General features: G+C 40.8%; 2 protein-coding genes across 3 annotated transcripts in view; one reads left to right on the forward strand and one right to left on the reverse strand.

The window, feature by feature from the left end:
• rimbp2b (RIMS binding protein 2b) overlaps window positions 1-10,994 on the forward strand; it is a 106,647-nt gene extending 95,653 nt beyond the window's left edge. The window contains exons 23-29 of the mRNA XM_050050090.1: window positions 1,046-1,227; window positions 1,609-1,777; window positions 1,951-2,013; window positions 2,312-2,415; window positions 3,710-3,781; window positions 5,506-5,640; window positions 8,694-10,994. Of these exons, the coding sequence (XP_049906047.1) occupies window positions 1,046-1,227; window positions 1,609-1,777; window positions 1,951-2,013; window positions 2,312-2,415; window positions 3,710-3,781; window positions 5,506-5,640; window positions 8,694-8,891 (923 nt within the window). The 3' untranslated portion in view covers window positions 8,892-10,994. The remainder of the gene's footprint in view (window positions 1-1,045; window positions 1,228-1,608; window positions 1,778-1,950; window positions 2,014-2,311; window positions 2,416-3,709; window positions 3,782-5,505; window positions 5,641-8,693) is intronic.
• Window positions 10,995-11,511: 517 nt separating this feature from the next.
• Window positions 11,512-23,942, reverse strand: part of piwil1 (piwi-like RNA-mediated gene silencing 1) — a 22,510-nt gene continuing 10,079 nt past the window's right edge. For both annotated transcript variants that reach the window (XM_050051077.1, XM_050051076.1), the window contains exons 9-20: window positions 23,429-23,555; window positions 21,671-21,788; window positions 17,955-18,069; window positions 17,678-17,865; window positions 17,089-17,161; window positions 16,660-16,860; window positions 15,209-15,312; window positions 14,978-15,048; window positions 14,716-14,869; window positions 14,388-14,513; window positions 14,163-14,310; window positions 11,512-11,628 (exon numbers count right to left, since the gene is read on the reverse strand). In XM_050051077.1, the coding sequence (XP_049907034.1) occupies window positions 11,512-11,628; window positions 14,163-14,310; window positions 14,388-14,513; window positions 14,716-14,869; window positions 14,978-15,048; window positions 15,209-15,312; window positions 16,660-16,860; window positions 17,089-17,161; window positions 17,678-17,865; window positions 17,955-18,069; window positions 21,671-21,788; window positions 23,429-23,555 (1,542 nt within the window). The remainder of the gene's footprint in view (window positions 11,629-14,162; window positions 14,311-14,387; window positions 14,514-14,715; window positions 14,870-14,977; window positions 15,049-15,208; window positions 15,313-16,659; window positions 16,861-17,088; window positions 17,162-17,677; window positions 17,866-17,954; window positions 18,070-21,670; window positions 21,789-23,428; window positions 23,556-23,942) is intronic.

Genomic DNA, 23,942 nt, shown 5'->3' on the forward strand with positions numbered 1-23,942 from the left:
CCTCCCACCCCACCGCAACTTAGCCCGCCCTCCTCTTCCTTAGCTTCTCCGCCTCCTCTTTTCCTTCTCCTCTCGCCTTCATGAGCCAGTAGCCCGTTTGCTTTAATTTTGCATGACCGTTAACAAAACAGTGAGAAGGAAAGACTGTCTTGTTGGTATCACTCGGTTGCACAGTCATTAACTCTGCTGCCATCAAAGTAAAACCCGTTTTACACCAGTAAAGCACATTTTACATCTTTCAAAGGCACATTTCAGTTGCTTAGTTAGTATTGGTTGCAATATCTCTGAGCCATCATCCAGACTTACAATCTGCCATTGAAACATTTAACATGGTGATCCATGAGAAGCATGGGGAACTGATATCAGGTTCATCCCTTCCCCCTCACTGATATCTACGTTGCCAAGAACAGCCGGGGCATTTGATATGTTATCTCCCTCGGGAACGTGCCCTTTTTTCGCTGCACATTGTTTCCAGATGTGGCCTAAAAGCATGACCGTATGCCTGCATTTGATGTAGGAATGATCTCCTCATGTCCAATTCAAGGAAAGCATGCATGTTAATCAGCCTCTGTGAGATAAGGCAGTGAAACAGCAATGAACAATAGTGCAGTGTTACTTGTGTCCTCCTGGTGTGCACAGTCATTCAGTTTTCCCCTTGCACCCCAAAAACTGCTTGACATGTGTTTCCTGTCTGTGCTGTGTTGTACTGTGTGCTCTGATGTTTAGAGAGTGTCACGCCAGCAAGCAGAGATGTGTGAACGAAGAACCCGGCTACCATTGTAGCGAGCCTTTTTTTTTGTTGGTAAAAGCATCCTTTGCTTTTAGTGAGTGAACACAACAAGGAGTTTTGTCTTCAAAGTGACAGCGATTAAAACTAAAAGCACAATTATCCCATTCGATTTCTGGCTCTTTTTTCACACATGCATCTCATCGCCCTCTCCCCTGTCAGCTCTAACAAAGAGACATCTTCTGCTCTCATTGCCTCTACAGCCAGCGTGGCTGTATAAGGCTGGTAGTAGCAGCAGAGGCCTCCTCTATGTTTCAGACGGCTATGGCGGGCGAAGGCACGGGCGGGGACGGCGCTCCGCGGAATACTATGAGGAGTCAGAGCCGGAGGAGATGACCCGTGTGTTTGTGGCTCTGTTTGACTATGACCCCATGTCCATGTCTCCCAACCCCGATGCTGCTGATGAGGAGCTGCCATTCAAGGAGGGCCAGATCATCAAGGTGGTGGCTTTATTCTTAGACAGTTTGTTTCTGGCTAAAAAATAAATTAGAAAGAATGATACTAGATTTGTTATCCTTCTTCAAAGTGTAGTAATCTTTGCCAATCCTAGCTGCAGGTTTTATGGTATTTGTCAGCCCAGTCTTTATTTTAAACCAAAACATTATCTTTTCTTTACCATAACCAAGTGATTTTTGTGCCTAAACGTCACCACATTAACCACAGTGTTGGTAAAACGGAAAGTTTAAATGTATACGCTTTATAATAATGTGCAAATGTAGCGTGCAGAAACGTACAATGCCAACATTTTTCTGGCAACTGGGTTGTATCTGTCCTTTCTATCATGCTGCCTGTCACCCCCTGACGCTTTGTTGCTCCTTTAGGTCTTTGGGAACAAAGACACAGATGGCTTCTACAGGGCGGAGGTCCGAGACCGAGTGGGTCTGATCCCCTGCAACATGGTCTCCGAGATCCAAACAGAGGATGACGACATGATGGATCAGCTCCTAAAACAGGGCTTCCTGCCACTCAACACTCCTGTGGAGAAGTTAGGTGAGACATCATTTCCCCTCAGGACCGCCTCACATTCTTTTTCTGACCTTTGCTATCACACCCTCTGTATCTATCTGACCAACTTAATGCTTTACTGAACTGTCCTTTACTGACGCGTTTCTCCTTTTCTATACTCCTCGCACTTAATCCTGTTTTTCTGCTTTCCTGTGAAGTGAACTGTGACCGTTTCAAAGATGGCCGCTCAATAAATCGCAGGTCCAGAAAGTCCAAGAGAGGTCTGTGTCCAGCGAGATGCTCTTCTGCTCTCTGCTTCATCTTCACTGCTTTTTTCACTTTTCACTGATTCACCTGTGAACTGCTTTTAGCTAATTTCCACTATATGTGCTGTCACTAAGCATTCCCTAACTACGATGAACATAGGAATAGATTATCTTGCAAGCCAGATGATCAGATTGAAAAGTTTGTTGGACTTGCAGGGGTGTCATATTATTGTCACTGGTCATCAGTAAAGTGTTAACATTATCCCCACTGACTAGTTTCTTGTCTGTCTTTTATTACTTTTCCTCCTCATAGAGAGGAACAGACGGAGTGGCCGTCAACATCCAATGTCGACACGGAGAATGGTGGCTCTGTACGACTACGACCCCCGAGAAAGCTCTCCAAACGTTGATGTAGAGGTAGTGACCTCCTGTGGCTCCAGCTATTCACTTTGTCTTGACCATTCTCTGTCATCATCATCATGTAAACAAATGCATAAAAGCAGTCAGAACACAACATATTTTGAGGTGCACAGGCACAACGATGAGGATGTTCAATGTGTTGTTAAGTCAGCTCAGATTTTAAAGGAATAGTTTGACATCTTGGTAAATAGGCACAGTCACTCTGTTGCTGGGTTAGATGAGAAGATTTTACTCTCATGTCCGTTGAATATTTGACTTCATTCCCTGATAGCTTCCACCGTCTCTGACGCCAGTTCAACATGCTGAAATTATAATTTGGGATGACCAGACGTGCCCAAGGACAAGAACTAGTCTGGCGTATAACCCTTACTCTTTTACACTTACGTTTTTGTACAGATTAAATGAAATATAGCGTGATAATTCGTGAGCTTTAGAGGTGATGGTAGGCAGATTTTGTCACAATCAGATAGAACCAGACTAGCTGTTCCTCCCTGCTAACCATCTCCTAGCTGTAGCTTCATCTGAGTCATATTGATCCTCTTATCTAGCTCTTGGCAAGATGATGTTAAACTATTCCTTTAAGTGAGATTCAGGGCAATATACACAGGTGAGGTTGAATGAGGAGTTAGCATTGTGTAAGCTAGTGGATTGAATTACTTTCCCGTGCTGTTTTTTTTTTTTGCCCCATCCCCCCGTTCACTTACTCTCACCTTTCTATTGGCACTGCCACCGACACAGTATGAGGGCAACAGACTGAATGAGGAGGTGAGTGAGGGTGAGGAGGGTCCGGTACTGTCTGCTCTGTGTGTTTCCTCCCCCGTTTGTTGGAGTGCAAACGAGGAGGTGGGCTTCAGATGACTGGGCCACGGCCCCTCTGTCCCTGGTGGTCATAAAAACAGCCCCTCATGCATTGCCTGAGCCAGCATCTCCCCTCCTCGGTTTGGTCTTTTGTGTGTCGACCTGTGTCCTACATACTGTACATATGCTATGTTTGGTTTGTGTGTTCTCGAGAATCCCGTAGGACAGATGTGCCCAGTGTGTTGCAATCCTGTCTTCAAAGTTCCAACATTTGATGCATTTACAGTTGCAACAGTCCGTCTGCAGAGACTGAATTGACACTTGTGTTTAAGATGCATCACATTGATTTGGAGAAGGAAGCACAGCATTTCAAACTCATCAAACCCCAGTACATTTGATGTTTTGGAAAGTCCTCTGCACACCTATGCTGCTGTACACAACAAGACAGGTACAACAAGCCAAATGTATCTCAAGGCTCTTTCTTCTTTGACAGGCTGAACTGACTTTCTGTGCCGGTGATGTCATCACAGTTTTTGGTGAAATAGATGAAGATGGCTTTTACTATGTAAGTGCGAAACTTTTCTATTTCCACATCTGTTGAGCATCTATTTTGTCTCCTGACTATTTAGAGCAATCCATCCTTCCAGGCGTTCGACAGTAGGTGTAGTTTTACATTAAAACTTATACAAAAAAATCTGTACAAACTTACTCATACATTTTGTGAGGTGGGGGGGGCATTTTGTAAGAAAAAGAGTTGTTTATTTTCTGCATTGAGAAAACTTATGTTTAAGGACTGCCAGGACTTGTATGAAATTGAATCATCGCTAAGATGAGCATATGCTTGAAGGAACAGCTCAAAATCAAAAATACATATTTTTCCTCTTACCTGTAGTGCTATTTGACAGTCTAGATTGTTTTGATGTGAGTTGCGGAGTTTTGGAGATATTGGCTATAGAGATGTCTGCCTTCTTTTTGAATATAATGGAACTAGATGGCACTCAGCTTGTGGTGCTCAAAAGAAAGCAGCAGCAATGTCTCTTCCAGAAATCATGACCTGGTTACTCAAGATAATCCACAGACCTTGTTGTGAGCAGTTTCATGCAGGAGCTGTTTATTTTTTTCACCTGTCAACCATATTACCATGCAACAGGAAGCGTGCATCTACTCATATACAAGAGGCTTGTGACAGCATGATGTAAACAATAATGGAGCTTCCTCAGCTGAGCTGTAATGTTTGCTAGCTCAGTGGTGCTAGGTGAGCTCGCAGAAGATGCACACTTCCTTCTGCACAGTGATATGATTGGCTGTGTAGTTTGGTAGCAAAAAAAATAAATAGTTCCTACATAAAACTGCTCCCAATAAGGTCTGTGGGTTGTCTTGAGTAACTTGGTCATGATTTCTGGAAAGAGACATTGCTGTTGTTCTATTTTTGGCGCTTTGAGCACCACAAGCTGAGTGCCATCTAGTTGTATTATATAAGAGAGAAGGCATCTCTACGGCAGATATCTCCAACACTCTGCAACTCGCACAAAAAAAATCTAGACTCACAAAAAGCACTGCAAGTAAGTGGAGAAATATGTATTTTTGATTTGGGGTGAACTGTCCCTTTAAGAAAGAGTATGGTTTATTGAAAACACAGAGGTACACGCCTGTGTACAGCAAAGTTAACCACAGTTCCTAAAGAGCTGTTCTGTAAGAAACAACCAATCACTGAGCTTAAAAGTCTGCTGTGTGCTTCGGTAATAGCGTGCTGAATTGGATAAATTTGGCAATTATGAAGTAGTTTTGTTTTCTGTTGTAATGACAAAGCAAAATTAATTTTTTAAAGCTCTGATTCATACTGCTGACTGGATTCTTTGTTATAGCAATGGTGGCTGTGGCTCATGGGTATCGTAGCATTTAGAGTTAAGCACTTTCTAACATTCAAAACTGATGAAATAAACATATCTCAGAAACAAGGTAAACGTAATTACAACTGGTGTATAACCCCTGTATAAATAATAATAGAAAGCCATTTCAATGTATTGTAAAATTATCCAGGAGACTCCCAGGAGAGTTAAAGTTGGAAGAGTTATTTGGTTTTCTGGTTCTTGATGAAAAGCTGAACATACTATCTTGTGTTCATGAAAACTTGTCATTTAAACAGTTCCTCCCATTTCTCAACTCTGCTGCAGCTTTAATTTAAATTTCCTGAGCACTTTTTCAAAATATGGGGAGAAACTGTTTAACTATGGGTAACACTGAAAGTAAAATGCAGCAGAGGTCTCACTGTCCTCGTGTCCTCCGCAGGGCGAGCTCAACGGACACAAGGGACTTGTTCCTTCCAACTTTCTAGAAGAAGTGCCTGATGATGTAGAGGTTTTTCTAACTGACTCACCATCTCGATACCCCCAGGACACTCCTGCACGGATAAAGACCAAAAGGGTACATGCTCCTTCGCAGTACTAGCCCTCTGTCATCCATTTACTCTTTTCAGTTCCCTCTATCTCCTTTAGTACCGTGTCTGTGCGTGTGTGTGTCTCATTGAAGTACAATGGGATTTCTGACTTTGGAGCATTACACTGTAAATAAATAGATGTCTAAGATCTATGAAGAAAAAAAAATAAAACTTTAAGACTAATACTTGACAGAGGTACTTTTATTTTTCATGTTTACTGCTGTGAAAGGGGGGAAGTTCTGCATTGTATAATACATGGATCTATTGTATTCATAAAGCATTCTCAATGAGAGTAAAACGGAGGGGGGAACGCTCCTGTGACTTTTTACTTGTTCTGTCATGTCTTGAAAAACAGCAACACTTTTTGCACATGCATATTTAGCATTCTAACAGATGCTTTATGAATATATTCTGTGTTTGATCTCAAATAATTTCTAATAGAGTAAATAGTTTTGTTGTACTGAAAGATGAACTATGTAGTCTGTAGCTCAGCATGTTCTATAGTCCAGATGCATGAATTCTTGAACATTTTATATAAAGATAAGTCTAGTGTAGTACAACTTTTGTATCTGCTCCTGAACGCCTTGTTTTGTATATTGCTTTCTTGTAAAGTAGCACGCAAAGGTCACTTAGCCTATGTTGCCATTCAGAAGTAATTATTTATTAAATGTAAATATGTGATGTTATTTTTGCGTTAAACAAATAATGCAATTGTTAAAATATTAATAGGTGTCATCAGATATTTCTTTCCTTGTGTTCTAATTTGCCATTGTCATAGTGCAAACTATTGAAATGCCATCACCATATTTTTTTATTTCTTTTCCTCACCCGCTTGGCAAAACAGAAGAAGAGTGTTCATTTCACACCTTAAAGGCTCTGTTTCCGTCACGTAAGTGAGCAACTGAGGATACCAAGATTACGCCCCCTCGTCTAATGCAGATGACATGGGTACCCTTAGTTTCTGGTATGCAACATGTATACTTTATATGACATTCCTTTAGTGCTGCTATGCCTTTAGGTAGTTTTAGGATTCTCCTTTGTTTCACCAAAAGTTTCAATACTGTTTGTTGGTAGGAGGCAGTAACCCTAGCCAATGCATTAGACAAGAAGTATGGTATCTTCAGTTGTTTCTCTGAGTGTTGTACATGACAATGTCCGTCTCCTGCAATAAGTCTCCTGCTGTAACTCATGGTAAGCTAAAAGGCCATTGTTGTACCTTCAATTATCAAAAGGTTCAGTCACAATTAGTGGTAGTAACATTTAGACTAGTGCAGTATGACTGCTGCTTCTGAGAAAGAAATCCTAACCTACAAATTCTATGCAAAAATCCAAAGAAAAGCATAAAAATCTTTGATTTGGTTTTGAAGCTCTAACGTAATTTGGCTTTTTGCTCCAGCCAAATTTCAGCCCCTTATCTTGTATGTAAAGCATAATGTGAAATTTTAAAGAAATTCATGTATGAAATTTAAAAACACTCCAGTTTGGTCAAATCTGTTTGCATTTTGGTTATGTCAACTAATCAATCAATTTAAAGTGAGACTGGAACTTTTGCTGTGCAGCTGCTACAAATGACATTACAGGATAATGTGGGATTGTAACAGTACTATGCTAAGTGATGCTAATGCTAATCAGCGGTGAGTCACAAGCAAGTCTCAGGTCTTTGCACTGATGTCTCAAGTCGAGACTGGCAAGTCCCAAGTCAGGTCCTAAATCCCAACCTTTGAGTTTCGAGTCCTATAGAAGTCGTAATGTGCGCTTCACCAAATGTAATGCCATTTTAATATCAGAGTAATAACATATTCAATTTACAAAAATCAGGAATGCTTTTTAGAGTTTGTATTTATTATTATTATTAACACAGTTTGTTGGAAGTTGTTGCGTCGCCATCTGTAATTTTTACCTTGGGTGTTTTGCATATTGCAATTTGTTTAGTTTTTGTGCGTGAATTAAGTCATCTTTGGTATCATTTTTTCCAGCTGACACTCATTAGCCCGAGTTGTTCATGGCTCTCTCCTGCAACTTTACTGGATGCTGTCAGATTGGTTTGAACAAAGCGTAATTAAGTGTTGACTTGAATGAAAAGTGCTGGTAGATACTTTGGATCAGGAAATGAAGGGAAATAAATTTGGAGTGGAGTCACAAGTCATTGGTGTTATATTTCAAGTAAAGTTGCAAGACTTTTTTTTTTTATTTTGTCAAGTCTATAATCAAATTTGTGACTCGAGTCCACACCTCTGGTTATCATAATCGGAGGTTATCAAAGCCCCTTGTTAAACTGAGCATGGTGCAGTTTTTGGTCCTTTTTCATTTGTAAGCATGACGTTTTATTCTCTCAACAGTTCCATAGTCTCACTTTAAACTCAGTAGAATACATGACTAAAAGAAGCAGAATGATTTTGCTATGCCACATGATCTGGTGTTTAAAACACATTGCACTTATAAATACAGCCTCATATAAATGGAATCTTTGACCATGTGTCTTCCCAAAGTGCAATTTAAAGGAGCCTTTTAGCTCATGATTACAGAAAAGGAATAGTGACTAGTAGTTTCTCTGTAACCCAGTTGTATCAGTAAATATCTCTCTCTCTCTCTCTATATATATATATTTAAGGGGAAAGAAAGTGAATGTGGTATAAATATTTCCCACCTGTCCCAAACTGCAAATGTATCTGTTTATGTGAGAGGAACTGCCCTGCCCCTGATATTCACTGTTGGGAATTGTTGTCACCTTACATTGATGTGGAAGTTAGTGAATGTCATGCGTAAATTCTGTGTTGTAGCTTATCCCTAGCAGCTTCATACAAAAGAAAAAAGGAAAAAAAAAAAAAAACACTTTCTACCTGACAGAGGGAGGGGAGGTGGAGGGAGGGAGTGTGTATCTATGCTACACAGGACAACATCCAGGGAGCTAGACTTCAGAGCTATGGTGGCCCTGCTGAGACAGAAAGGACTTAAGAGAAGGAGGGGAATAGTGACTGGAGGTGTGAGAGACGGCTGGCTTTTTAACACCCTCAACTGTCCCTTACGGGTCTCCCATTAGGTTCCACTGGACAAATCGGGTCCGCCCAGAAGAACAGGCTCTCCCACAGTGCGTCCACACATCCCTGGCTCTGGCCCTGCCACCGTGGGGCCCGGCAGTCCCATCAGGGCCCCACTGGACATGTACTCCTCCAAAAAGAAAAAGGGACTGCTCTCCAAAGGGAAGACACTATTGCAAAGACTTGGCGCTGTAAAATAATTCCTCAACATACTTGGAGAGTGTCATCCACGTCCTTGTAGTGTTAAAAGAAAAAAAATTGAAACTTAACAGTGGACAGGTGGCATTTGTGAGCTTAGCAAATGCTTTATTCTTGTACATCTGTTGTATACTACAATATTTGTATTTTGTTAACAGTATCAGCTACATCATTTCAGTAACACCTTTCATATTATGATCCCGAGACCTCACGGTGTCGGCCGATGTAGTATTGAGTATCTTACCTCCAAATCTCTGATGTTTTGCTGTAGACAGAGACCGGGCCTGAGGCATTCTCCATTTTGAACCTGGTCAAGTCTGATGGCACTTAACACACTACATTGTGAGCCTGACCAGTGTCTCTGTGCGCAGAATGTCACTCAAACACAGAGGGCTCAGTTAAAGCTCCGAAGAAAAAGACGGACTTGCAGGGCCTCGACTTGAGCTTGTTCAAAACGGCCAGTCGCATAAATTGTACGAGAGGTTTGCATGCTTTACTTCAGCACATTCCCTCCTGACCCCTCGAGAGTGCATGCAATGTGACGGGCTCAGTGTGGAACCTGGAGCGTGCAGTACTTTAATACGCCACAGCTGACTTGCTGTGTAGTATACTGTGACAAATCAGAATTAACTCTCCTGCCCTATCTCAACAACTCGTGATAAGAGTTCCCCTTCACAAACACGTCAGACACCTAATAAAACAAGCACATACTGTACCTACTACAGGGTCTCTGCATTGAAATCAGCCTGAGTAGATCAACCCTCCATGTATTTGCCTTACAATCGCACAATGGTTAGTACTTTGCCCAGTAGAGTGCAGTCCCATGCCTATTTTTCATTTATGTTGGTACTTCATAAAATCTGTTTGCAGATGTTAATCCTGACTTGTGCTGTGCAGGGTATTGTGTGACTGTCGTGATTTCCATAGGACCAGAGCTTACACATAACCGTCTGAGACTCCTGTGTCCATCATCTATAGATAAGCCCGAAAAAGAAAGTCTTTTTAATCTGAAAAAACACATGAAAAAAAGTCCAATATTCTCTGTATACAAACTCCTGAGGCTGAGTGAATGAAGGGACTTTTTTGAGTTTACTGTTTTTGATGCCACACTGATGCACATCTGACTTGAAATGACTACTCTACAAAAGGAAACCGTGACATAAACAGATTAAAGAACAAATCTGTGATATAGCATCAGCAAATGAAGTCCTGGTATTGTACTGCATTTGATTCATAACATGCAACACTTTTGGGCTTCACTCGAAGACTAAAGGTTTGACTGTTTTCACAGTAGTTAACAGTGAGACACAAGGCTACCTCTACGCTGCCCCTCAACCCTTCTAACCCAAAATCTAATAGATCTGAAATATGTTTATTCAAGCCAATCTGTCATTGATGCCTGTTCAGTGTGTCCCGAGTTAGGTTGGTGCAGGATACAAGTACTGTATATCAATATATATATATATCTATATATCTATATCTACACCTTAATGTAGAGTAGTGAATGTATGATGAATTGAAAGCCAATGTATTTTCAAAGCTGCCCAAAAGGATTGTGCAGATGTCCGTCTTTGTGCGTGAAATGAAACAGTTCACCTTTATTTCCTTACACATTGTTTTCCATTTCATCCTCATGTATTTAAAGGAAAAAAAATCTAGCCTATTTTTTCTACACAAAAGAGTTGAACTGAAACTGCCAAAAAAGAATGTATGCAAAACATTCTGTAATACTTTCTGTACAATTCTCGGCCGAACAGCCACGTTGACCTACGGTAAACTGATGTACACCTTTTCCTATTTATGGACCATGTCTTCAGACATTGCTTCTATTCATTTTGAGTGACTGTTGCTCTTTTTGTACTTTGTCCATTTGTAAAATTGTTTTTAAATGTTTATACTTGATTTTCAAACTGCCTTTTTTGTACATTTAACTTTATAATCAAACAGTGCAAGCTTTCCCCATGGTGTCTTGAAGACCATATTGTTTTAAAGTCTGCAATTGTGTGCTAGCTTTATGATAAGAATTATCAGCCTATATTGATGGTTACAAATTATTGTGTGGGTGTGCATGTGCAATCTTTTCTAAAGAAAAGAAAACTAAACAAAAAAACATCTAAATAAATTTGATATTTTGTAATGTTTGCATGTGTGATTTAACTAAAAACAAAATGACATACAACACATTTATTTATTATTTAAAACAAAAAGCTTTACTCAACTTAAATTGGTTGCTAGTTTGAAGTGAAAATGATGACATTATCAGCTTGGATTAAGTCTCACATCCAAGTTACTTGTGACGTTTTACTTACTTTACTGTGCAAAACTCAAGTGCATTTTTTTACAGGGGACATCATGCATTTCTACTCATTTTAGCAAATATGCTAGCATTTGACATCAATGAGTCTTCAATCATTAGACTTAAAACATGTAATACGAGCCTCTTGAACTGCGTAACTCAATACACATGGCTATCTGACGCTAGACATGCAAACAAACTCTTAACTTTGGCTAAACTTAAAATTTCAACTAAAGACAACTTTTTTTAAATAAAAGTTTACAACTAGTTCTTTACAAGGGAACTTAACAGAGTCAGAGCCAAACAAATTGCTTGTCTTTCTATCCTTACAGGTAGAAGAGCAGGTTGTTCAGTTGAATATTGGGCTCCCTGTGGATGCTCTGACCCACAAGGAAAGCCAACTTGTGGGCGTACTGGCAGGGAGCGGGCACTCGGATGATCCCCTAAAAGCACAAAGAGAAAATCAAGTACAACATGTCAATTCCTTCTCATGATTTTTTTTATTCCTGGCATTGGCACCAATCAATGCATGAAAAGTAATACAATAAAAAGTAAATTAAACATTTTACCTTCAAAAGGTATGCTACTAGTAATGAAGGAGTCAACCTGTCATCTATTCCTTTTTCATAATTTCAAGGAGACACAGGAATAGGTATTGATAGGATTTTATTGGCATTACTATTCTTAGATACTCATTATTTTGGTTCATTAACGACTTCTCATTAAATAATTACTTTTTAAAAAATATATTTTTTACAGAATCGTTTCAGGACAGGACTAGATTTTAATATTTTAAATAGAACTACATCTTGTTTCTAGAGCAGCAGCAGCTAAATATCTTACTGGAAACAAAATTTAAATGCCAATAAAACAGATCATTTTTTCTGACATAAAAATACTGAGTGATGTTTACAAAGAATGAAAACCTCCTGTCCTCTGCGCTCCTCCCTCTGCTGCTGCTGATGTCATTTACCACCTGCAGGTATGGCTGGTTTGTTTCAGCCAGCAGCTAAGTTTACAAGAATTTGCCAAATTTTATGATATGTGACAAACTAAGGTTAAGAGTTGGACTACAGACGCTAAAGTTTTAGCTTGTTTGTAACAATATGCCATTAGCCTTGAGAGTGTGCTGTGCTTGTGTAAAACATGGCGGCAGAGGATGAGACTGAAGGCAGAGCAGATTTAAATACTCCTTTTCAACATGTTTCCACGTGCTTGTTGAACAGGAGTATTGATAAAGTACTGGCTTTTTTAAGGTTTCACTGCATTTACAGACTAAACCACGTTGGCCTGTAATGCTTGGAAGGACGCAGGGCGAGGAGTAGTTTGGTCCAAGATACTGCACATATCCAGAGTGGAATGTAGAATACATCAAATCACAAAAGTCCACAGCACACAGAGACACTAAGGTTTCCCTCCAATTTTAAGTTCATCTGAAAGCAAGGGGCTTCATAACCGCCCTGCAGTGCCTCGTCAAAGTAATAAAACTATGTCAATATATTAGGGATGCACCGAATATTCGGTAACCGAATATATTTGGCCAAATATTGCAAAAAAACACACATTCGGTATTCGGTGGAATAAGTTAAAAGCAAGGCCGAATAATAGCGGCGTGTTTTGATAACGCAATCAAACGGCGTGCCGTGACGGGCGGAATAAAATGTCGGCAGTGTGGCGTTCCGCCCATCACGGCATTCGCATTTGCGACTAAAAATAGTTTTGAGCGAGCAAAATAGGCTTAAATCATTCAGCACTCTGTGCGAGCAGCCTACAGATTTCAACCAGCAGAAACGAAAGGCGAATCCCACCGATTGTGGGTTGAACGGGGTCACAGACATGGACAGTAATGCATTCCTGTCAATTACGGCGGCCATCGGCTTACCGGGCGACGGAGAAGTCTGCTCCAATAATATCCTCTTCTTGGTGTCATGACTGCCCAGAAGTACCTGAACAGCCGAGCCAGCCGAACACAGGTATGTGATGTGTCAGAGGAGAAACGAGCCTTTCACATTTCTCTCTTTGTGGCAGGTAACGGCCCACAAACCTCACCGCACTTTAGGGACTGTTCTTTTCTTGTCAGGGGAGGAGGGTGGCTGGTTGATTTTTATTTTATTTATTTATTTTATTTTGATCCCCCCTATGTTAATCACTTATTCCATTGAAATATCATTGATGTATTATAGAAAAGTGATTTATCTTTTCATAAATGACAACAGGCACATCTGCCTCATTTTCGCTGTGGTATCGTGATACTACTCAGAACCATGATATTTTCATTGGTATCGCACAGTGGGTCCCAATTTTGGTACCGTGACAACACTAATCTGGAGGGGGTTCATCTGCAAAAACTAATGAACAACTAAACAATGATATTCGGTACTCGGCCAAGCGTTTAATAATATTCGGCTTCGGCCACAAATTTTCATTTCGGTGCATCCCTACAATATATGTTATATATAGTGTGACCAGAAAGAGAACAGAGTCCTCTTTCAAATGAACTGAGAATGTGAACACAAAAAGAACTGAGTCCCTTTTCTGTTGGTCCACTTTAAGAGGATTGAGTTCAGTTTGTTTAAAAAGGACTATATGTGAAAACACCCTTAAAGTACAGATAAAACAAACATCGGAGCCTGACAATACTAGTATTGTCCTCTAACCAAGGAGAATAGGTTGCATCTTTAGTTACGACAGTAAAAAATAATGGGGGTGTGGTAGTCTGAACTAAGATAGAAAAAAATGTATGCCCCCACAAATGGCAGCACATTTTGTTTTCCCCTTCCCAATAAAACCCCTGGACATAAACATTGCACCACTGAATGCGCACAATTTGAAGCAAATTTAAAAGAAATAAAAAAGCAAAAATCTTTTTTATTTTATTTTATAAGCAGTAAAAAAAAGACTATGACAAAACAAATACTTCATTTTTGATGGAAAGTCATCTGTAGATGGAGCCTTTGCACGCATGATGCCAGCCTACCTGCCAGTTGTAGTACATGTGGCACAGCTTGTAGGTGAGCCGCTGCATGTGATCAGGCTTCAGTCCGCTGGTGTCGTACACAACGTTATAGTGGGTCGGGGAAAGGCTTCCACTGCGGACAGCCTGGCTCACGATGTAGAAGTCATACCTGACAAACAATGGTTGTAAAAGTTAACTACATACATACATAAATAAGGAGATGCAGAACAGCTAATAAATACATACCACTCTGGGCGAGTGACATCAGTGTCAACGACGGTGCCTGGGGGAGGGTTGGTCACCTTGCCATGGTTGAGGGCGAAGAACCTGGAGATGATGCGTTTCTTCACCACCACCACACTCAGCTTGGGCCTATGAAGAGCAGATGGAGAGGCTCCTTCAAAGACTGGCAATTTACAGTAAAATTTTAGTCTTGTTCACGTTATTTTAGTGTGTAACAATCCAATGTGTCGACAATGTGTTGACAATGTTGGTGACAATGTTGGTGACAAACAGCTTCTAAGTGCAGCTGTTTTTTAAAGGGCTTTTAAAACTTTGGACAAGAAAAACTTACATGTAGTCTTGCCCCATGGACTTGATTGAGTCCATGATCTGTGAAACCTCATAGTTGACCACGCTGTGCAGCTGGCCGTCTCCCACTCCATCTCGGTACACAATGATGCGTGATGGCAGGCAGCTGTTGAACTTCAGATATTCTTTCAGTGCAGCTGGAAAACAAATACAAAGTCATGACAGTACTGCCAAAGATCGCTAATAGAGAATTAACATATTTGTTAAAATAAAAAGCATTTGTAGAAATACGGAAAGCAACTTGCCACTTAGGGCTTTCTTCAGTCCATCCATTATTTCCTGGCCTCTGTGCTGCAGCACACACATTGAGAACCACCTTGACAAAGAAATCAGACATTTCACACAACTTATTGGCACTGAATCAAAGATTGGGAGGTCACCAAATTAACTACTGTGAAGCAGACTTGTGTGGCTGTTAAGCACAACCTAATTCAGGCTACAGACAGAAGTACAGGATGGAAAGAAAATGTAAAAACCTGCTCATGGTCTGGTTGAGGCTGGCCACTAGAGCTCCAATGGACCTCTTCCCAGCAAGAGTGTCGTGGTAGCAGTCAATGCCCACAATCATTAGCTGTTTGAGCTGCACAAAGAGGTGGGACAAGTTAGCAGTGCAGTGTTCCAGCTCAGTCCCAAACAAGATCCATCAGCACCTCCCATTTGTAAAAGTCTGTTCACCCCAACCTTTGAATGGACTCAGAAACTCATAGAAACGAATGCATTGTTTTTGTCTCCTCTTCCTTCAGCATTGGACACAGACACATTTATGGAACACATTCAATAACCTAGACCTATGGACAGCTCAATAAGTAACATATGGGTACATATTAGGGGTGAGTCCGTATACATGTGTACACATGTTAGAGATCATAAACGGTTATGAAAAATTAGTACACGAAAAACATTTGTTTGTTTTTTTTTGTTTTTTCTTTTACGCACGGGTCGGTGAAGTGGCGCACGACTTGTGCTACGGACGGACGAGCCACGTATCTCGGTGCCACTTAAAAACAGGTAATACATCTGACTACTTCTTTCCCACATCCCAAATATCTGTGATCGCCTAGACCGGCGTGCGTAAAAGCGCACACAATTCCGTGTCCTCTCACCGCAGATGCTGTGATTTAATGGCTCATTGTAGCCCACTCTTATAAGACCCAATAATAATAACAATAATAATAATAATAATAATAAGTTACTGTGGACCTATATGCCATGCTTTTTAATAAAATTAAAGAGGAGTTCGCTGAAAAATAGGTAATGTCAGCCTTAATTACTCACGTGCGTCCCCGGTGAAAATCGCTGACATGCATGGGAAATACGACTTCTACAGGCTCGCCATAGCTTACTGTCAGGCCTCAGGGACCAGAATTCGGGGTGGCGGCCTGTCACCATTGGTTAAATGGCCCGTTTGGTTGGTATTCGGATAACTAGGGCTTTACTGGTATAATGCAATAGCACCACCCAGCGGTGAAACCCATGTACACATTTACACGAAAAAATTTACCCACTCTTAATGTTTAGAGATTTTATACACAAACTCACCCCTAGTACATATGTACCCAAGGTTTCAAAGCTAGGGCTGACAACAGCATGGTTAATATCAGCAATACATTCCTGAATCAGAAACACAAAGTAAGTAAATGTCACCTTTGGATTACTCCTGAATGTGACATAACCAAGCATAGAGCCCCCAAAACAAGATAAAGTTATGACGTTGGGGAAATATGAAGCCTGTTTAGTGTCTTCTTTAAACGCAACACCATGACTGCAATTCATGAAACAAGAAACACTGCATCAGCTTCATTCTCTATATGCTCTTAAAAAACATCTGACTGCTTAATCCACTCGAGATCTACCTAATCTTGTTTTCCCGCAACACACCTAAACTTTTAATTTCTTCAATGTATACATTTTTGTCCATGTGACTTACAGGGACTTCCACACTCCACAGCTCTCCTCCCATCTTGCAGGCCATCTGCAGAGCGATCTTGGTAGCCACAGTCATTAGAGCCTGAGGTCGGCTGAGGGTACGGGAAACCACACACTGGCTGGGAGTGGGGCATTCCACACAAAGGAACTTCTTGACGGTGTCGTACTTGTCCTTCCGGTTACTGGGGAGGACTACCACCACCTAACAGAGAAACAACTGGAAGGTCTCATTCTGCTTTGACGACACAGCGCATCACTGTGCCTCCAAAACACAACACACGCCACGTAAACATGGCTACAATACAAACATTTAAGTTCATCCATTGTTCACAAGAAATGTCACAGCGCAGAGTAAATAAATAAGCAAAAGGGAAACTTATGAAGGTGATCTCTACTTCCATGTTTCTGCAGTATATATGCAATCACTAACCATCTGTGTTTGTTTTCCAACATTTTGCTGCAGGGCTCTGAGGAGAGACTCCTGATGGTCCTCATACTGGATCCTGAATTAAAGGACAGTTACAATAATTAATTGACATGACCACCCAAACAGGGCTGGCTAATTGAACCAAAATACACAATAACCATAATTTACTTAGAAAGCAAACTGACAAGGGTTAAAAAATTTTTTTTTTGAAAAATATTGACCTTCAATTAGTAATCTAAAAAAAAATTGAACCACATCAACATATTCTAAGTACCTAATTTGATAATTGATTGATGCATTTGCGTAATCAAAGAAAAAAAAAAAAGTCAAAATTCTTATGCATTAACTTTTTGGATGCAAATAATGTTTCTTTACTCCTCTAAGAGTCCTCTAAGTTTTAGCGAGGTGTACTTAACAGGCAACTGAGTGCATTTAAATGTATTTTACACTCATTATCGACTGTCAGTGACAAATTACTTTTTCTGATGCTGAATATAAAGCCTAAAATTCAAGGATTTCAGGCACCAGCTTGAGCAACATAAATAACTCTTTAGGGTGTTTTTTGTTGCACTGTTCCTATGCTAGTACTCACATGACCGCTCTTTGAATGCGGATACCGAGTGGACCACAGACTTTGCTGAGGGTCTGCAGGAGGGACTGGGCTTCATTGGCATTACGATGGGTGTAAAAGATGAGCCAGCTGTTCAGCTGAGGAGAGCTGATCACTGGCACTCCACGCATCTCCTTGGCCCAATCAGCTGCCCAGGGGTCGTACTCATACTAGGTGACAAAAATTATCATGTTAATCTCTCAATTAAGTTGACATAAATAAATCAATTTAAATGTATATAACCACAAACATATTGTACCGATTTTGGTCCCTGGAAAATCCTCTCAGCTGGGAGGACTCTGCCTGTCAGACTTAGGAGCTGCTTATCAAAGTTGAGTCCCCACTTATCCAACTCTGCCTGTGCGTCACTATCCCTGTGAAATAAATATTAGCATTTAAATCAAAGCCTGGGATTATGATGCCTGAAAGTGCTGACAGGAAAATTACTTAACTTAATTAAGCATATGAAGAGACCAATTACACAAGCTGTTGAAGTTTTCCAGTGAAAACAGTAAAGAGCCTTCATGATCGATTGAAAGATAAATAGATAAATTACAGTATCTAAACAGGCAAATATAGTTATTAGGGCTGGGCAATATGACTATGTATGATATATCGATATATTTTCAAGCAAGACAGAAATTTAGACAACACCGTTTATATTTATATAGGGTCAAGTTACATGTACCAGTGTGCATCTCTCCTGTCTGACCCTCTCCGCCCCACTCACTCACAAGTTCTCCAGCAACACTAAGAGACACAGTAATGCTACTCTGTTTAATCTGTGTGTTAATTAGTTTACAGTACGACACTGGTCATTATGTTGCACGTGCTACACTAAATTATTCTGTGAGATGAATGAAATGGCCACAGTAGCACATGTGCAGTACAAAGCTGTTAACCTTTGACGAATTGCACTTGTGAATTTTACAGCTTCTGCACCCTCAAGTAGAAGCTAATAAGGACTAATTAAAATCTAAGCCTTGAAATCACATTTACGCTACCATGTGTTGATGTAGGTCCAGACGCACCAAACCAACGTCGGAGAACTGGCGGCGATGAGACCCCCTGCTGTGTTACCACTTGTCACTATGTGTCAGCCAAAAAGTTGCACATGAACACACAAAATCAACGTGGGACACAATGCATAGACTCTCACCAATGGCCCAACTCTGACCAATGGCTGACCAATGGCCGACCATCGACTTGGTGTGCCAGGGCCTATTCAGCAGGCTGGCCACAAATTGCTACAAGGTCTGCGTAGTTTGGCCGGATCTCAGTGAAAGGGATACAGGGCTCAACAATAACGATTGCCCGAGGCAAGTAAAACTCAAGGTCGGGCATGTAAACTAACAACTCACTTGCTCGATCGGGCAAGTTGCTAAAAATAGTAAAAGTTAATAACTAATTGATAAAATAAATGTATTTTGAAACGTGCTCTTCTGCTCTGATGCAGCGGTCTCTCTGCCTGAAGTCACAGGCACACGCTGTGTAACAATGTCCTGCCCACAGCCCCCATTGATATTATTTTGCGCGACGGACGCTTCATATAATAACATAACAATATACTATTTATGGTGTTATATCATCGTGTCATTTCTGTCTTTACATGGTCACGCGTTAACAATTCTCCTCTGCTCTCTGTATCGTGCACGGCGGAGTTCCGCCACACACACAGGTGAGCACGCTAGAGCGGCTCGGGCCGCATTTTCCTAAACCAAACCTGACCCTGAGCCCGGTGCAGTTTGTCAGCTGACAAAGTTATTGTTATGGACAGAGTGTAAATAACCAACAGACTGCTGTTACGCACAGACAAACACGCTGCTCGCACAGCAGCTCAGCACGGCACTCATGCTGAGCTTGTGTTGCGTTCAGGCGTTGTCACGTAAATAACAACTTCCAACACTTAAATAGGTCATAGCACAAAACAGCAGCATGTCAAGTGACTTTTTACTTTATTATATTCAATAAAATTGTATGTTCCTAAATCTTGAGACACCTCATATGTAAGCTAGACAGACATTTCACCTGCTCATTACTGTGCACACATGTACTGTATGTACTTAGTCCTAAAGAGCCCTTCTGGTGCCAGTAGATACATAGAAACATCCCAGCAGGCTGTGCTTTGCAAGCATACAAAAAAGTTTCACGCATGTGAAAATTATTTTTCATGCGTGTGCTTCACCTCCGCTGCTACAACTCCATCCTAGGGGAAACACTGCTGTGTGCGTTTTGTGCAACAGGTGGATGTGGTAGTCTACTGGTAGAGTAGAGAGAGAGCTAAGTAGCGTTGAAGTAGAGTAGAGCAGGGCAGAGAGATGGAAGCAAAATATATTAAAGCCGGTGTTAATACAGCAGAACTGGAGAGAGGGGTGAAAAATAAATAGGAGGTGGGCATGGCTCAAGTAGGGCCCAAAATTATAGACGGAGAACGATTGACAAATTTTTCACTTTAAGCCCTGACACTGTCATTTTTGTGTAGGAATTAAGCTACAATACATGACATATGTTGTTTTAATTAATAAATACAGTGTGAATAAAGGTTACATAACATAAAAATAACTGCAGTCTTTGTTATTTGATAGCCGCTTAAATTAAACAATTTTTACAGGGCAAGTAAAAACTGAATTCGGGCAAGTAGATCTCTGACCAACTTGCCCGACCGGGCAAGTGGAAAAAAAACCTTAGCGTTGAACCCTGGGATAGTTTTGATTTTTTAAATTGGGGTTGCATGAGCTACTTATCTGTAGGCAGTGTGTTATCTACAGTAGAGGGCATTCTGGGCATCCCCCATTTGGAGAAGCAGACAGGAGTACTGTCACTGAAACTAAGCAATGTACTGCTGTGGACAGGACGAACAGGGGGCATTGCAGAGTTTTGCACAGCGGCGACCGGCTCTTTGCTCTGAAACCACAAAAAATGTGCTATGCTTTCTTTTGATTTTCACATTGGCTAGTCATCCTGTTTAATTTCTCTTCTGATTAAATCGGAACCGTTGAAACAAGTTGTAGGAAGCCTCTGCAAGTAATTGGTTGCTGGCAGATACTCTGTGCTGCAATAAAATGGTTAATCAGCAGTGCCGTGCACTGTAGAGCCGATGCACTGCTGGTTCTGCTGGCCTGAATAGAATATAATGTCTATAGCCTTACTGTTGTGTACAGCCTTATAGACTGAGCTGAGTAGTGATGGGCAGGTCGACCCGTAACCCGCGGGACCCGCGAATGGACCTGCGGGTCGGGCAGCAGTGATCGTCTGGTAAATCGGTCTGTAAATGATATTTTGACATTATTGGCTATTACTGACATGGCATCTGAAGGTACTGATGCGTTGAGGTGACTTTAAACAATAATTTATTGTACAAAACGGGGGAAACACACGTTGACAAAAACGGTTCCATAATTCATATTAAATTCAAAAGATAACAAAAAAAACAGCTANCAAATTTTCATAACGAATACCTACCCATAGAAACGAATATTCGAATATCCGATTATTTGGGTACAGCCCTATTATTTTGTGCCTTTGGTGTTTTAAAATTAGTTTGAGATCACTAAAGTCTTACAATAACACTGTTTGTTTTACTGTTTGTCAAAGGAGTCTGGTGGCTTTGAAGAGAGCGATGACATGGTTTCAGTTCCCCGACAGAAAGGGCTGTCTAACGGCAAGGTGAAGCAGTGAAAACAATCTAAATATTGTCCACTTACACTGATAAAGATTTTTTCAAGGCAGTACATTGCTCAACTTCTATGGCGGTACTCTTGTATCCTTTGCCAAGTTGGGGGTGTGCCAACTGGCACCTACTGTAGTTAATGCACTAAGTATGGACAATTACCTCATACAACCCCGCTTCAATAAAATCCAAATTATTACATTACTGTAAATGGCTGCTTTCATCATTTCCGATTATGAAACTTGGCCACACAGATAAAACACGGTTAACTAGGTTAACTCAGTGGCACACTGATTATCACCTACTTCTGTATGTTGGTGACAAATCTGGTGAGGCGTCCCTCCCTCTGCTCTGGGCTCAATCTGGTGTGGCTGCTCAAGTCCTTCATGATGTTGTAGTCAGCTCGCATCTTGTCAGTCAAGCCTGTGAAAGACAATGAGTGGTAATTTAAAAGATGACAAATTATACTGAATGGGTATAGTTCACCATGGCTGACATCTGAACAGATTAACTGCTGTCACCAATAACCACTTTAAGACTTGAGTCTGTCTAAAAGTTAGGGATGCACCGAAATGAAAATTTGTGGCCGAAGCTGAAGCCGAATAATATTAAACAATGAAAATTTGTGGCCGAAGCTGAAGCCGAATAATATTAAACGCTTGGCCGAATACCGAGTACCGTTTTTTAGTTTTTCATTAGTTTTTGCAGATGAACCCCCACCAGATTAGTGTTGTCACGGTATCAAATTTGGATCCCACTGTACGATACCAATGAAAATATCATGGTTCTAAGTAGTATCAGGATACCACAGCAAAAATGAGGCAGATGTGCCTTTTGTCATTTATAAAAAGATAAATCACTTTTCTATAACACATCAATGATATTTCAGTGGAATAAATTACTTATTGACTTATTCATACTTCAAAAACAGCATCATTAAGTGATTAACATAGGGGGGATCAAAATAAAATAAATAAATGAAATAAAAATCAACCAGCCACCCTCCTCCCCTGACAAGTAAAGAACAGTCCCTTCATAAGTAAAGAACAACAAGTTATTCACCTGGAGCCGGACTTCTCCATCGCCGGTAAGCCGTTATCATGCGCCACCGTATTTGACAGGAATACGTATTCCTGTGCGTGTCTGTGACCCCTGTTCAACCCACAACCGGCGGGATTTGCCGTTTCGTTTCTGCTGCTGGTTGAAATCTGTACTCACACAGCGTGCTGAATGATTTATTTTGCCTGGACAAAACTATTTTTAGTCACAAATGCGAGTGCGGTGATGGACGGAGTAAAATATCGCCACACTGCCGACATTTTACTCTGTATGTTGGTCCGTCCGTCACCGCACGCTGTTTGATTGCGTTATCAAAACACGCCGCTATTATTCGGCCTCGCTTTTCACGTATTCCACCGAATGTGTGTTTTTTTTGCAATATTCGGCCTAATATATTCGGTGCATCCCTAATAAAAGTGTTTTTTTTAGTTTCAGTAAAATGACCTCCTCATAATATACATCTATATTATACTGCTATAGGTCAGGGGTCTTTAATGTTTTTCAGGTCAAGGACCCCTTAGCTCATAAACAGATGGACCATGGATCCCATACTACTGACATTTAATAAAACTCAAGTTGCAATCAAAATAATCAAGTATTTATCTGTCTGGTCTCATTTGCACTTGCATTAAGCTGCTCAGTCACATGCAGCTATAGCATGGCACCCACTGCACTTTCACTGGTGGTTTCTGAGGTGGAAGGTGTGTCAAGAGTCTCTTGCTCAAAAAATTACAAAATGATCCATTATGCCGCACAAGAATGTCTGTACACTTGGAATAATAATACAGCTACTTGGCCAATATGTTTTAATAGTAGGTCAATTTTAGCTCACTATTTTTCCTCGCTGTTATCGACAGTAAGTGCAACACAGCCTGCAGTAACTGTAAGGACCCTTTAGGGGTAACCGATCCCGTGTTGAAGACCCTGGCTATAGGTGATGCAATAAATGTCTAAAATGTTGTGTTTAGTTTGAATCAGCAGTCTCACACTGGAGAACCACATACCTGTAAGGTAGCACAGCTCTGGGATGAGCATGGCTGGGCCAGGAGGAGGACCTCCAACAGGACCCACCTTCTTCACGTGGCTGATCAGCAGTGGCTGGTTCACATCACTGATATCCAGGCTATATTGCTGAAAACGGAGAGTATGAATGTTTAGATGCGGACCAGAGTAGAAGTCCATGAATAAAGTTATTAAGGAGGTATCACTTAATCGATTTAGCCTCGAAATTCCATCTACACCTCCTCACAAGTATTCCCCATCAAAGTTAAAACTACATTTGGTAACTTTTATAAAACAAAATGTGTCACTAAATGTGAGAGTTAATCTGTGAAAAAAACAACACTCATTTCCTTGTAGCATTTCTAATGACCTTGAAGGGAAATTTCGGTTTATTTCAACCCGTCTCCTAAATTTGTTTCAAGTGACTAGTGACATAGAAATAATAGTTAGCATGTTAGCCGTTAGCCTAGATACAGCCGGGGCGCATTAGTAGCGTCACACCTGTTAAAACGTAAG

This window comes from Epinephelus moara, chromosome 8 (genome assembly GCF_006386435.1).
Source record: "Epinephelus moara isolate mb chromosome 8, YSFRI_EMoa_1.0, whole genome shotgun sequence".
In the NCBI taxonomy this organism is placed as follows: domain Eukaryota; kingdom Metazoa; phylum Chordata; class Actinopteri; order Perciformes; family Serranidae; genus Epinephelus; species Epinephelus moara.